Source organism: Vitis vinifera, chromosome 14 (assembly GCF_030704535.1).
Source record: "Vitis vinifera cultivar Pinot Noir 40024 chromosome 14, ASM3070453v1".
In the NCBI taxonomy this organism is placed as follows: domain Eukaryota; kingdom Viridiplantae; phylum Streptophyta; class Magnoliopsida; order Vitales; family Vitaceae; genus Vitis; species Vitis vinifera.
This window is the reverse complement of record NC_081818.1, coordinates 23,946,395-23,957,837: the sequence shown is the minus strand read 5'-3', so window position 1 is coordinate 23,957,837 and position 11,443 is coordinate 23,946,395. Positions and strand designations below refer to the sequence as shown.

Sequence of the window (11,443 nt, the reverse complement as noted above, 5' to 3'; positions counted from 1 at the left end):
TTGAAAATAAATCATGTTTTCAAGCATTTTCTTCAATTTTCGGTCACATTCTTAATATGCTGAATCAAAATATATATGTGATTTCTGCACACAATGATATTATCTTACCAGTATCAATAATTTACACAGCAACAAAGATTCTACAGTGCAATACAAATTTGGCGAATTAATTCATTTCCAGTCTGCTCACCTCGAGCAAGATTATGAACCTGGTGAGAAAGATTGTCCGCTCCAAATGTAAGGTAGATTGATCAGAATTAACTGGTGCAATTGAAGACTACATCCTCTTAGCTTCCATGAATTCCTTGTTTGAGCCACAATGCATTTGCTTGAAAGAAAATCTCCTTCTTGTACCTCTCATGCTTTTGGGTCATTAAATTAGATGGAATTAACTGTCCTTATTTGGATGACCTCCATTGATGCTTTGAGAATGGTGAATTTTATGAGCCATACTCAAATGCAAGGGTCTCACAGGTTGGCCTATGGAATAAAGAGGAGGTGTAAGAGCATTTGGCAAGATATTTTGTGAACTTGAGCTTAACAACTGAAAATGGTTGATTTGTCTTGGATCAAACTCCATTGAAGTGGGAACATGTGGAGGAAAATAGGACTGTGTTGCTCCGGGTGGACAAACCAAAACTTGAGAACCAGATGTTAGGGACAATGAAGATGGCAGGGGTACAACACTGAAGTTGTGGAGATCTTCTGTTTGGGATGTCAATCCATGGCTTCCTAAAGTGGAAAGAGAAAGATTCGAAGGCTCCAAATGATAGTAAGGACCATAAGGCATGGAACTGCTCAGCAAGCCTGGCAAGGAAGATTGATTGGTTCTGGGAGGAAATATGTTTGATGAAACTTGTCCACCTTCCTCATTCCTCTTCATCCAATTTACTTTTTCATTGACATTTTCTCTTGGAACTTCCTTTGACTTAGCCCTCAGAAATGCATTGGAGCCCCAAAAACTTGATCTAGGTAATCCACTTGGATCTTCCCAATCAATACCATTACTGATCTTCAGTTCTTCCTTGTTGAATTGAGAGGCACCTACTTCAAGAGAAGTTATCATTGGTTGATGACTTTGGACAAAGTTCCCAGGCGGCATTTGGAGTGGAGGGAGTTCATCGATTTCATGCTTAGCTGCATTAAGCAACCAATCAACAACCTTGCTAGGCTGATTAAGCCCAAGCCTATCTTGAAGATCATACAATTGAATAGCAGTCGGTACAGAAAGTCTCACTCGCCTGTCTCTCAATCCTCTTACAGTGCAAACCTTGCTATGCCTGTCTTTTCCTCCATAAGCACGAGAGACACGCACAATTCGTGGATCCTTTAACCTTAGCCATGGTGTTGAAGTAGATGAATTCTTAGCGATCCTGGCATCGCTTTCATCGCCTTCCAGTTTTGCTGAAAAATCTGCTTCTCTTGAACTTGTAGTCATCTTCTATCACTCATAATTGGTGCATAATGAAATGAAATAATGGAAAATTTTCCTTTTCCAGCATAAGGTACTCAGATTCTTCTTCCATGCTTTCAAATGGACTTTGTTGCATGAGATTTCTTCATGCAATTTCTCAAGACTATCTGCTTGGTGATCATAGAAAATAAGAAAAAGAAATAGAAAACATAAATAGGAACGTTTTTTTTTAACTACTGTAAATCATAATCGACTTCATACTTGTCAGACCTAGTATAGGAGGTTGATCCCCTCTCATAAAGTAAGAAAAATCGAGAGATCTAGAAAGAGATAGTTAATATTACACTAATTGCACCACACCTTGCATACCTAATGATCAGTTTCATGTACAAAACTAGGACGGAGATCTAAAGAAAAAGATTGAACAAAGCATAGTTAATATTAGCCAGGTAAGTACTAATTCAAGAGATAAATTGATGTTGGATTGGTTGATAGCTCTCAAATTTATATTCAATGATTCTTAAGCTTTGACATTTTGGAAAGCTTAGGTAGTTTACAGAAAAGTACATTCATACAGTGAATCGATGCTAACCTATGTGATAGTTTAGGGTTAGAAACTGAACATCAGATAAATGAACTAACATGCTATGACCTTGTTAAATATGGAAGAAGAGATATCATATACTGGTGAAGAAGAAAGGTTAAACAAGCATAGATTGTATTGGATGGATAATTAGGATGATGAAGTGAACTTACATGAACACTGAAAGTTCTATGCTTCTGGTAGCAGATCAGATTAATTAGGCCGTTGATTGTCAACTGATAAGAAAGGTAGAGATATACTGCACAACTGTTTGAATGCACCTTCTAAATCTGGCAGTGAACTCAACCAAGCTATGTATAGGTTTCAAGATTGGAAATTGCTTTCACTGAAGAGAATAAACTTAGTGAAGAAGTTGTGCAGTTTGAGAAAGAGAAGATGCTGGAATTCAACGGACCATGCTCCATGGAAAAATAAAGAAAAAGCAATGGTACATGTGTGACCACGTGTCATGCGCGGCATCTGTCAGATAAATGTGCTAGACGAAATCTTATCATTTTCTCGTCACGCATATTCAGATAGCCATCACTGCCCCTGATGAATAACTTGTCTTAACCTTCCCCACCAATATCACAGTATGATTTGTTATTTCATGGGGATATACATGTTTTAGTGAGTTAATATCACTTCAACACAAAGTGAGATAATTTCAACTGGGGACCATTCAAAACATTTTGAAAAGCGGTACTAATGCTTTATCGACAACTACAAAAGGCATTGTGAGTGAATCCCCATCACATGGGTCAACAAATTGATGCACGCGCATGCCATAGAAAATGTTCATGCAAGCAAACCATGAAAACAAAATCATTATCAGCTGAAGTTTCAATCCATCTATTTTACCCAATTTCTTATTTGTTATCTATACTAATTTTAGACTTAATTTGATCAGTCATTTAAACCCTTGTGAAGTATTATAAGTTAGATAACTTCACCTAATCAATAAATTGATAGAACTGTCTAGCAAGATAAAAAAAGGGATCATCATCAAATGTAGGAATGGAAGATAATACACAATCAGGGTTTCTGATGAGAGAAGTTTCAGAGACAAAAAAGAAATCATCTAAGATATGTAAGTCCATTCATTGTTCTGAAAGTTGTGGTCTATGTCTAAGAGCATTGTCGTGTTGATGTGTACATGGCTACTTGGGAGAATGAGAGGCTCTCTCTCATAGATGAGGGACCAATTTGTGTCATCTTTAAAACATCCACTAAGAAGAAATTCAAAAGAGGACCACACTACTTTCCTGCGGAGAGACTTGCATGGAGCAAGTTGGTCCTAACAGGTAAAAACCAGAAATGGAATTTCTCCTTTTTCTGACTCGCATCATTAAACCATATCAAAGTAAAAAGATTATGCAAAAAAAAAAAAAAATTGTTTTCCCAACGATGAAAAGGATCACATATTATGTTTATTGAATGGCATTCTTAAATGATTACGTCTTCTCTCTAGCAGCAAGGAAGTAGATAGCTTCCAACTTCAACATGATTGCATTACTCTGAAAAAGCCTTCTCTAGATGGACACACAAGCAACCAACAAGTGAATACATTCATCACAAGCTTCCCACCCTATTTGCTTATGTGTAGTTTTCATGCATCCTGCAATACAAGCAACGATCTGGAAAGCAAGTCTTTCTTAGGGCAATGTAAAGAATGAGACAAGGATTAAATCATCCTTGTAGTTTAATTGATGAAAAATGAAATTGTGGGTTTTTCTGATCCAACATCTCTTAGCCTAACTCCAAAGCTCTGGGCTGTATCAACAGTATTGAGAGAATGAGAGAGATGCCTTTGTGGACACATGTTAAAATTGTCCTTCGTACAAAGCGCTTCAACAATTCAATTCATACAATGAGTTCATCTCTCCAGTGAAGGAATTGCATAAAATGAAGGATAAAAGAGAGAAATGTATCTTCCTATGGCTCTATTGCATGAGCATCATCTGACTAAAATCTAATACTCGAACCCTAATTATTTCATAAATCAAGTAATTCGGATTCCTTTACCCTTTTTCTCTTCTGTGTTGTGCAGGAAAAACCGCCACACTCCCAAGCCTTTATCGCTTTTTACTTGCGAAAAAATTGAGAAAGTACCGAAAGCCTAATGCCCACAGTTACCTATATTCATGAGCAGTATGTTACAGATAAGGGGTTCTTGGTGTTTTAGCTAATGGTTCTTTAATACATATCTTCCAGAGATAGACTTGAAAGAGGGAGAGGGGCTTTGGTATGGCTAGCTGTTTGCAGGATGAAAGCTGGATAGGAGAAATCTGTACGGTTTTCACCTGTCTTTCTCTCTAAACAAGCAGTGGTGGGCATCTCAAGGTCGGTTTACACTGTTCTGATTGACTGATTCTAAGGGTACCATTATTGCCAAATAAATGGTCCCCATATCCCAGACACAAGTCTTTGCTCACATTTTGATTAATCGCCCTCACTTTTTGAATAGTAGAGCCGCACCAAACCGACCTCTTCCATGAAAATGGCCCCTACTTTGTGCAATATTTATCTACGCATGCATGCTCCATAATCACTCTGAAAACTACTCCCAAATGTCCTTTTACTCTCAGCTCTACTCTGTTGGGTGGGTTTCTTAAATCTATGCTGTTATCACCTATACCCACCACAAAATAAAGGACGGCTTCACTTTTGGTTAGCTGGTGCCCGTGCCCCACCCCATTCATTTGGCACCAATACTCTTTTACAAAATGAGGGACTCGTGCCATTTAAGGACTTTGGAACTTCTATATCTCAACTGGTATATCATATCAAACTCTTGATACCAACTCACATCAGTTTAGATATGGCGTGGCTTATATGGTGGGGTGGTTCCCCAGTTCATAGTTCCACACTCGCTGATGCCATAAACAGATCCAAAGGAATGTTCGCCCCGTTCGCCTCACTTTGTTGGGTGATTTTGATTATTAAGCACTCTTACTAGAAGCCATACGGGTCACAAGCATAGCTTAATTGTGTAGCCTTCCGTGGAGATGTACAAAATACTATTATTTCTGCTATATATACTAACAACTATATGTCTACCTGTTTAACTGCATGCATATGTTGTGTTATGCAAATAACTTCTTAAATTAGTAGAAATTAAATTTAAGTCAATCCATTTAAGACAAAGCTTGTGACACCATGGGAACTACTCAAAGAGTTGAATCAAGTGGTGTGCACCGCCACCATCATCAAATGAGAAAAATTGATGTGGGAAAACATTTTAAGAAGTGGACTGCAATTTAGTAAAATTAATCTGATGATCAACACTGATTTTTAGACCACCGCCATCATGATGGTATGCATACAAGCATTGATCCCGCGTGCCTCCTAGCTGTGTGTATTCTACGTACATTATAAATTACCCGAAGGATCCAGTAAAAATAGTGACGATCGGGTACCCTTATGGACAGACACAAATGACAGATCCACACAAAAGAATCCACTTAAAAGCACCATTGAAAAGAAGAGCTATAGCAGAAACAATTTTTATTGTGTTATATGTTTAATTGATATATCCGCGGTTTACTCATGAGACTCCCGAGGGATGGAAGAGAGTCCTATCTCTCTGCAGAGGGGTCATAAGGAAGATGACAGAAGGAAAGAGCTTTAGTATTATTTCAGTTGTCTTTTAATTTTCATGACAGAGTGGATGTGCAGTTCACTTTCCCTGCCATCTTCGTATTATTCACTGTGTGCATTTATGTCTGCTCCGATCCCTCATTTTACCCTCTTCTCCTTTTCTGGGGCTTTTGTCCTTTTCATGGTGGCTTAGATGAGTAACCACATGAATAGGATAGATAAGGAGATTAAGAAAACAATACATCATTTGATTTATCCTATCTCTCTCTCTCTCTCTCTCTCTCCATATAAGTATCTCTTCTAACCTTCCTTGCCAGAAGGCTGAGTCTCTCTCTCGCCATCTCTCTCAGCCATAAATTGTCCATGATGATGAAAGGGACCAGCGATGATAATATGACTCCATGATGGTGATAGTAAGCTGCCAGGTACATCCTTGGGGCCCATTGGGTGGACAGATCTCAATCTTATCATCGAATGCTTCACATGTTTAATTAATGGACAGCACAGACTCCAAATATCATATGTTTTTCAACCTTGCCACAAACTGTAAATCTCTAGCTGATCAAATGTAGTTCGAGAAAGTCATCTCCTATAACAGTTCTTTTTTGTTGTTTTGGGATACAGTTCTTGCCATGTCTTATCTAATCATAGTGTGATGAAGCAAACGTTTTAATCCATAGAGACAAAAAAATTTGCTTCCCTTGGTGTATTGTACATATGGTGAGGACAAACTGTTGGATTCAGATGGCGAAAGCTGGGAGGAAATTTATAGAAGAGGAAAGATATGCACAAGAAGATTCACGGGCATGATCGCATGAGTGAAATGCCAAGACATAAAGAAATTGGTGAAAGCATCAGTAGGTGGTGTGTGAAGTAATCTTGATCCCATTAAAGGGGAAAATTATGTCATCGTAGGCTTTAGATACTTATGCTTTGCAGGTTTATACAGGAATAGAGGAGAGAAAAACACCAGTGACAACTCATGGGTGGTCAAGTGACTTGCTATCTGTACAAAAGAGATAAGAGCAAAGAGAATAAGAATTGTCCTCCTCCGCCTCAAACTGCCGGAAGTCCGTTCAAAATTTTGGAATTAATTTTTTAGGACCAAGGATTGGAGTTCAGAAAAGGTTTTAGTAAGAAACTACCCTCCAACTATAAACAACTCCAAAACCAAGAAGGAGAGGAAGACTAAGAAAACCTTCTTTCTACATAGTGCACACAACCTAATTGATTAAGTTTATGTTGCCAGATTAACTTGTTCCAAAGCCATATGTCTTTTGAAAGCCATATAGGTAGTTCATTTGAGAATCAATTGTTTTGGTTTAGATTTCTGTTGCCTTAGCAAGATATCAATGTTTTAGCATCATTCTGCCCCAGTTTGTGAGTAGTCATCTTCAAGCAAAGTTGGGTTCTTCATATCAGGGAGATTGAATATTACATGGTTTACATTAAGTCCATCAATTAAATTTGACCAACAGGATTAATCTTCCTTCAGAGTTTCCACTGCCAAAACTGGATTCCTTCAAGCTTGATGACTGTAAATTAAAGGATGCTTTCTCGCCATTTGATGATTCACGCTCAAAATGAATCATGGCAAGAATCATCATTTTCCATCTTTCATAGCATTGCCTCAACAGTTAGTGCAGTGCTCAATGATGATGAGCCTCCAAAACTAAAGCCTTGATAACAAATTTCATTTCAAATAATGGAAGGATCATGGAGGAGAAAACAACAGACCTAATGGGGGATATATTAATTTGGTCAGCACTCAGCAGCCTATTGAAAGCCAACTAAAAAATAGGAGAAAACATGCACATAATAGGAACTACTTAAATCACAAGCGCAGAAAACTCAGCTCAAATTAATTCCAGAATTGTTTCTTTGATTTCATGGCTTGGAGCTTAAATAAGCTTCAACACTGAACAATCCTGCAACCATGGGTACAGTTCCAAAAACCAACAACACTTTTTAAGTAGGTCTACACCAGTTCCAAGCAAGAAAATAAGGATGAGAAAACTTAGAGGAAAACTTTAATCATATCTTAATCACAGCCAACCCAACCCAACACAAAGTGTTGAGTCTTTCTATCATTTAGGATGAGGGACATTGTTGCTACCCAGCAATCCCTCCCCCTGAGTGTCTACACATTACGCCCACCCAAGCACGTTTCTACGCGTCATCTAATCAAAGGGACATTGTTGCAAATCCAATATTATCACCCAATTACTCATCTTCATTCATCTTCAAGTGCTATTATGCTTCTTTGTGGGACTAATGGGGAGATCTTGCTCATTTTTATCCATATAATTAGAGTTCTTCTCAATCATAGAAATTTTTTCGCTCTGGCCTTGCAAAAAGCAGTGTGCCTGGGACATGTTGTGAACAGCATTTATATATTTCTGGGTTGTCTGCTGCCTACTCAGAACCAGCCCCATGAAAGTGGCTTTCTCTAATTTCTCCAAACAAGCGTGATCAGCTTCTTTCCTTCTTTTTGACCATACTTTTCACCTTACTGAAGTAGAGCTTTTGCTTCTTCAAGATCCCAATTCTCCCTTTAATTCCTCTCTCATGCTGCCATGCAAGCACATATTCTTGTACATTGATTCCTAAGGAAGAAGTCTAGCTCGAAGTTCTGATCTAAAAGCCAACCTGGAAGCACAATAGGCACTGCTAATCGTAAGATAATCCTGGATTTCAGTTCAATTTTCATTGTCTGATTCACCTGAAACACCAGATTAATTGGGCAGAACCAGAGAGACTGATCAAGGACAACAAAAAAAAAAAGAGTAAAAACAATATAAAATAAAAGTAATAATAGTAATAAAAGTGGTCTACTGAGGCAACCTCAGGGTGGCAAAGCTTTTCCAGGGCAGTTGCAGTGGCAGTACAGAAGGAGCGGAAGGAAGCTTTTACCCCCAAGCCTAGAGATTTTGGTTAACAAAAGCTGTGAATTTTTCCTTTCCCCTTTTTTGCAAGATCTAGAGGGAGGAACTCATGCTCTAAAAGACTGGGAAATGTCCTTAACTTTCTAAGTTATAACGTTCATTTCACCTCCTCAGACTGGTAATTAATTTACTGACAGCCATACAATATGTCCATTTTTCAAACTTAAGAACATACCCATATAACCCAGGGCATTTCTGGTTTTACTGTTTTTTTCTGTGCACCTGCATCTGTATGTCCTCACTGACCTGTTTCTAATGAGTTTCGCTTAGGAAAGATGCTCTCCCACCAATCTGTAGTGCACCTTCTTAGAAAATAACCTGTTTTGAAAGCTGGTATGCACTGATTCGGCAGGGCAAATGTAAAATTAATTACCAAATTATTCTTCAGAGGTTACATGCATTGAGACTAATTATAAGATTTTTGAAACTACAAAACAAGCCTTTTAGACAATCACAAATCCTACTAAGGAAAGGAAGTTGATTCTAACATGATCATATTTCAACATATTCGAACAAGGATGAACCCCCTTCAAATACATAAATAAATAACTTAGAGGAGTGAGTTGGGAAAAAAAATAGGAAAATTATCAAACAAAGGATTCCATGGACATAGGAAATATTCGATAAGTATGTTAAGTCCATGAGTGCAAAAAAAGAGTAAATTCAGAAAAAATAGAAAAACTATCAAACACATAATTCCATGGACATAGCAAGCATTTATAAGCATATTAAGTACACAAGTGCAAGTGATCATATAAATTGATCATTCAATTAATAAAAGTGTGTTGCAACATCACCGTCCAACAAGTTAAAATATCACATAAAACAACACTATAACCATGATGATATTGGATTAGTACATGGAGTATGATTATAACCAGTCTTTCTACCCCAAGAGCAATTCTATCTTTTTTGCATTGAATTGAGACTCAATTCTTCAATTTTGAGATCTCCCAAGAGAGCATTTTGAACAAGCAGGAAGGACAGAAGGAAATACATTTGCATTGTAGTCACATACAGATCCATTAGATTTCAATGGAGGTTGGATGTTGCCCGAGTACACACTTTTGCTTAGGCACATTGTTACCAATCTTCTACAAAATTAACGACATCTAGTCCCATGTAACATTTTGCCACTCATGCTTGGACACAGGATTCCTAATGCTTTGCATGCTTTGTAAGTACGGCATTGCTTACTCGAGTTCATATCTAAGAATGTCTTTCCTATGTAAACCTTAACACAACAACTGTATGAATATGAATTGGATGTATCTCACTCTTGGAAATGTTAACCATTACTTGACTCGGAATTGTATTCTCGTTGTTGTTTAGTCCCCAAGAGTAACGAATTTAAATTTGTACGTAGTACCTAGTGAGTATTTGGGTAGTCAAATCTAAAGGAAGTGACTAGAAAACAAGTTAGTTCGAAAAGGAGATGGAAGGGAAGATTTTTTGGTGTTGAATATTTTTCAAGTTGATGGAGCTAAAAAGTTGAGAATTAAACAAAATTATACAATGATTAATGTAACGACCTACACCCAACCATGTAGATATTGTCTGCTTTAGGTCCAAGAGGGCCCTCACGGTTTTAAAACGCGTCTACTTGGTTAAGAGGAACCTATACATATATAGCGTCAGGAACATTTTCCCCTATCCGATGTGGGACATCACAAATCTACTGTCTGGTTTGGGCCCAAGGGGGCCCTTACGGCGTTAAAACGCGTCTACTTTGTTAAGAGGAGTCTTTACATATATAGCGTCAGGAACATTCTCTCCTATCCGATGTGGGACATCACAAACACCCCACCCCTCATGCAAACACAACGTCCTCATTATGTCCCATGGGATTGCGGGGCCAAACAGACAAACACCCCTTACGGAGTCAAACAAACCCCCACACCGGTGTTGGGGATCGGCTCTGATACCATTTGTAACGACCCGCTCTCAACCATGTAGATATTGTCCACTTTTGGCCCAATGAGACCCTCACGGTTTTAAAACGCGTCTACTTGATTAAGAGGAGCCTCTACATATATAGCGCTAGGAACATTCTCTCATATTCGATGTGGGACATCACAATTAAGGTTTCGGGTTAGCTTTAGTTGTCCTCTTTCGTGACCCATATCTTGGATAGGTGCCACATATTGAGTTTCCACCAACTTGAATCAAGATATGAGACGCTCCACTCTTAATTACTCTACTATTTGCCACATTTTCAGGATATTTTCAAGTAACAGGGGATTGATTTGATAGTAAAAAAGATGTTGGTCCATGCCTAAACTATAGCCTGAAGATACACAAACAAGATCCTACTTCCCTTCATTATTTTAAACTAATCTTCACTATGGTGAGGTTCAAATGTTTCATTACCTACTCAATCATCAAGTACACCTGATCAAACCCAAGGCATTTGAAGCAGGCTAAGGGATGTGAATGTAGGAAGAAAGGTGCATTCAAAGACATCGACTAATGAGCCTGTGCCTAGGAGGTGATGAGCAAGCCAAATCTGGAATATCGTTTAATTTATGGGTTCTCCATATGTGTTGGAAAAATTAAGTAGCCCAATCTTTCTCTAACCTTTGCTTGAACAACTAACCAATCATGGTGGCAACAAAAATTAGACAAAAGTTGAAAACTAAAATTGAAATGAAAATGGAAACTTTCATAAATGAAAACAAAGAGTTACAACCATATATGCTGGAGAAAGACTCCACTCTTTCCTCTTTGTTCTTCCATACTTCTTATTTCTACTCTATTTTTCTACAAACATTTTCAGCTAGCTTCATCCCCTTTTTATAGAGCTTTTCCACCCCATTTCTATAAGATAAGGAAGATAAACGGTGTCGTGAGTAAGGATGGATAGCTAGTGACAAGTTGTCAAAGCTTCCAAAAAGCTTTTAT

At 38.0% G+C, this 11,443-nt stretch overlaps 1 protein-coding gene across 1 annotated transcript; it reads right to left on the bottom strand.

The window, feature by feature from the left end:
- Nucleotides 1–2,450, bottom strand: LOC100263410 (transcription factor TCP13). Its single transcript, XM_002277038.5, has 2 exons — nt 2,171–2,450; nt 1–1,581 (listed from the first exon to the last, which is right to left on the bottom strand). Exon 2 carries the CDS (start codon nt 1,436–1,438, stop codon nt 389–391), a length of 1,050 nt encoding a protein of 349 aa, XP_002277074.1. The 5' UTR covers nt 1,439–1,581; nt 2,171–2,450; the 3' UTR covers nt 1–388.
- Nucleotides 2,451–11,443: the final 8,993 nt, after the last annotated feature.

Coding starts and splice junctions, on each gene's coding strand:
- LOC100263410 (XM_002277038.5), bottom strand. CDS start 1,438: ATGACTACAAGTTCAAGAGAAGCAGATTTTTCAGCAAAACTGGAAGGC.